Source organism: Oncorhynchus masou, unplaced genomic scaffold (assembly GCF_036934945.1).
Source record: "Oncorhynchus masou masou isolate Uvic2021 unplaced genomic scaffold, UVic_Omas_1.1 unplaced_scaffold_15285, whole genome shotgun sequence".
In the NCBI taxonomy this organism is placed as follows: Eukaryota; Metazoa; Chordata; class Actinopteri; order Salmoniformes; family Salmonidae; genus Oncorhynchus; species Oncorhynchus masou.
The window spans coordinates 1-4143 of record NW_027005317.1 but is presented as its reverse complement, the minus strand read 5'-3'; the positions used below and the strand labels follow the sequence as shown (position 1 = coordinate 4143).

The window sequence follows — 4143 nt, the reverse complement described above, 5'->3', positions numbered from 1 at the left end:
ATAGGGTTAAATGGTGGAATGGTGTGGTGAGTTGTTTTAGTGAGGGCTAATAGTTGTCAGGGTAAATTTCCTTTCCCCTAATTTTGTATTACTGTATCACAAAGTACAATGAATTGTACAGTAGGTGACTGCAATACAGCAATTGGTTTGGTCTGCCATTAGAACTTAAAGAAGAAGGACAAACCAATGCAAAAAGACACTGTACCAGTGAAGGAAAAAGTCCTAAATTGTCATACTTGAGCAAAAGTAAAGATACCTTAATAGAAAAGGACTCAAGTGAAAGTCAACAAGTATAATACTACTTGATTAAAAGTCTAAAAGTATTTGGTTTTAAATATACTTAAGTATCAAAAGTAAATGGAATTGCTAAAATGTTACTTAAGTATCAAAGGTAAAAGTACAAACCATTTCAAATTCCTTATATTAAGCAAACCAGACGGCACAATTTATTTTTTCGTTTTTTATTGACTGATAGCCAGAGGCACACTCCCACACTCAGACATAATTTACTGACTAAGCATTTGTGTTTAAATGATTTTCTTTAGGAATGTAGTGAAGTAAAAGTACAAGTTGGCAAATAGTAAAGTAAAGTACAGATACCCCCCCAAAACTTCTTAAGTAGTATTGAAAGTATTTTTTACTTAAGTACTTTACACCACTGCACAACATACCAGTGAGGTACAGATTTGAAGAAAGCCGCCTACTAATACCCCCAGGATACCTGTATCCGTAACAAGGAACGCAGTGAAGTAAAAGTACAAGTTGGCAAAAATATAAATAGTAAATTACAGATACTCCAAAAACTTCTTAAGTACTATTTAAAGTATTTTTACTTAAGTAATTTACACCACTGCACTGTACAACAGACCAATGAGGTACAGATTTGAAGAAATCCGCCTAATCAACTCAATTGGAAAACATCCTGTTACGAAGACTAAACTAATTTCCATCCCGAGCTGACACATACTGTATGTAGAGACAAAGACACCAGACAAATGTTTACATTATATCTGGCAACACTTGACCTTTGATTGAGATAAAGAAGGTATTAAACTGAAATATGAAAAAGTAAAAAGTACGGTATAAAAAAGCCCTGGGCTTGAAAGTGCAGCTGACCAAGATGTCCTAACAGAACAAGTCAGTCATAATTTTCCTTCATTGCACACAATATTGAGGATATGAACTTCAATAATATATATTTTTAAACACTAAGCCTTCCTTCACCGTCTTAACAAGTGTTTATATGTATCCCTAAATAAAGGATAAAAAAATATATATATTTAAAGAGGTGATCTTTGTGATTAAAATTGTCTTAGACGAGAGCTGTCCCAAGACAGCTATCAATCATCAATATTTGGATCATGTGATGAGTCCAGCTGCTGTAGCGGTGAGCCATCCCACTGCTCCTCCAACTGCTCCTCCAACACCAGCCACCACTGCGGTTGTAGACCCAGCTAACCCTGCTGCACCTAGAGGGAAACAACACAACATACTTTGGTCACTGTGGCATTCACAACATAATGTATCTCAGGCATCAGGCTATCATAGCCTTGTCTTGTCTGAAAATAACAGCTCTTCAATGTTCTAATATGCAAAACCAAGGTGGAAGAAATACATCTTAAAGAGAGATGATCAAGCTATAGTTGGGGATTATCACAAGATCATATTCCTATTGATTCTGTGACTAATAGCAATTAAGTGACAATATGGTTCTCTGTAAAGTTGCCACTGTATTGGACACAACACAACTATGTAAACGGATTTTTAAATATGATATTTAAAACACATGAAAATGTGACTGTAATTACCTGCCGACTGCAGAACGGCAACGATGCTTCCAGCCAACACACCACCGCCACTTGCAGTGGCTGCGGATGCCATCATGCCGGCTGCTAAAGAGTTTGCGGCGATCCCAGCGGCAGTAAACCCTACAGCGCCAAGGGCAACTGGAGCCATGACCACCGCTGCCCCTTAAAAGTTAAAATAAACATTTCAATTGTAGCCTACTACAGTTGGCCAAGTAGCAAATTGAAGTTATTGGGTAAAATGTTAACAAAAAATGGAATCTCTCAAAATTAGCTGTGAAAACGGCAAATGATTTAACATGTGTAGTTAGCTATGCTTTTTATTGTGCACTTGTGTAACATTAACCATGAGTTGAATTGGCATTTTGCTGGTAGCTTAGCCTACTTAAACTAGGCTATCCACAATATTGGTATTTCCATGGAATTTCATATTGTCTTATCAGTTTTTAGTTTGAAATGAAACTGACACAGGGTAATCTTATAATATATATTACCGTTTTAATTATGTCAGTCGATTTTTAAATAGCATGACAAATGTCTCACCTGCTCCTACTGTGACCGCAATACCGGTAACTGTTTAAAAAAAGCAAGGATGTACAATGAGCAAATATAATTACATAAATTGTATGCCACATTTATGCATTGGTTATTGTAGCCTAGCCTACCTCACACAATTTAGATTTAGCCAGATACATTAGGGGTTTAGGTTACTCACGAAGTTCCATGTTTCCTCAGTGACTATCAGTGACTGCAGGAGAAAAGACTGGGTCCGGTTTAAATAATGCAGTTCCTAGATTTTTTGGGGAAACGAAATTTAGGTGCACCAATTTAGGGTGTGTCTGTATCCATCTCGGTGAGCATATTGGACATTTCAACCGTTCCGCATTGGAAAATTGATTGACAGGGTGCTGGTTGTCACAACTTGCCGGAACTTCGAGCAGGCAAACAGAAACGAAAGTCAACCGTTTCTTGTTCTTGTGAAAAGGATATTTAGATAAGGATCTAAGATAGCTCGGGCATCACGTGAAAGGAACATGAAACAGGACAATCTGTGTAGTCGAGTAGGCTTTTGGTTATGTTCAAAGGTAGTAAAGAAAGGCACAATCCTTTATTCGTTTTCCAGCCGAATGGAATCCCTGCCGCTTGGCTTTTATAAAACTGAGGGATGGGGTTAGAGAAATGTAACCACTTTCAAATTCATAGGTGGATCTACAGATGCAAAACGCAGCTATAGTGCGTTGCAATGCAATGACTGCCGTGATATTGAAATTATAGTTTTGAAGTAATGTTTGTCCACGAAGACATTGTTTACAAACAGTGGAGTAAAACAAACTTAATTTTTGACATAAGACAGTTGTACTAAGCTTATATGACACTTTAAGTAATATTCTTCTATGTGGCTTTACAGTAAATACTGTAAGTAACATGACAGTATTTAGATTGTTTTGGCCCATCCCTTGACACTAGGTGGCGCCAAAGGCTTGCATTTGACAATACTGCAACTTCAACTGTGAGTGAACAGTTACTCTGCAGGTGGCACTGTGGTTTCTTTAACCTTTATTACTGTAAAACAAAAACTATCTTCTCTTCAGTCAGGACATTACAATACAAAGCACCACTGTCAAATGAGAGCACTGTAACACATGTTTGTTTTGGTAAACTGACTGTAACCAGGCCATGGGATTTTGCAGAACAAAGGAACACATTAACCAGAAAGTTAAACATTTACAGGAACCCATTTGAGTGAGTCTTTGAAAATATAGTTAGCTACAAAAGTATTGGGACAGTGACACATGTTTTGTTGCTGTACTCCAGCACTCGATTCAATGACTATGAGGTTAAAGTGCAGACTGTCAGCTTTAATTTGAATGTATTTTCATAAATATCAGGTGAACCGTTTAGAAATTACAGTAATTTTGTACATCGTCCTATTTTAGGGGACCGAAAGTATTGGGAAAAATTCCCTGATATGTGTAATAAAGTAGTCAAACGTTTAGTATTTGGTGTCATATTCCTAGATCGCAATGATTACATCAATCTTGTGACTCTACAAACTTGTTGGATGTATTTGCTGTTTGAATTTGGTTGTGTTTCACATTATTTTGTGCCCTATAGAAATGAATGGTAAATCATGTATTGTGTCATTTTGGAGTCACATGTATTGTAAATAAGAATAGAATATGTTTCCAAACACTTCTACATGAATCTGGATGCTACAATGATTACGGATAGTCCTGAATGAATGGTGAGTAATGATTAGTGAGAAAGTTAGACACACAAATACCAGGGGGTGTTGAGTGGTAGTGTTCTGTCCTCCCAGACAGCTGGTCTGGGGTAG

At 37.1% G+C, this 4143-nt stretch overlaps 1 protein-coding gene across 1 annotated transcript; it reads right to left on the bottom strand.

Annotated features, from left to right (window-relative positions):
- Positions 1-454: 454 nt before the first annotated feature.
- LOC135531142 (interferon alpha-inducible protein 27-like protein 2A) lies at positions 455-2755 on the bottom strand. Its single transcript, XM_064959256.1, has 4 exons — positions 2521-2755; positions 2349-2378; positions 1809-1970; positions 455-1469 (listed from the first exon to the last, which is right to left on the bottom strand). Exons 1-4 carry the CDS (start codon positions 2528-2530, stop codon positions 1360-1362), a joined length of 312 nt encoding a protein of 103 aa, XP_064815328.1. The 5' UTR covers positions 2531-2755; the 3' UTR covers positions 455-1359.
- Positions 2756-4143: the final 1388 nt, after the last annotated feature.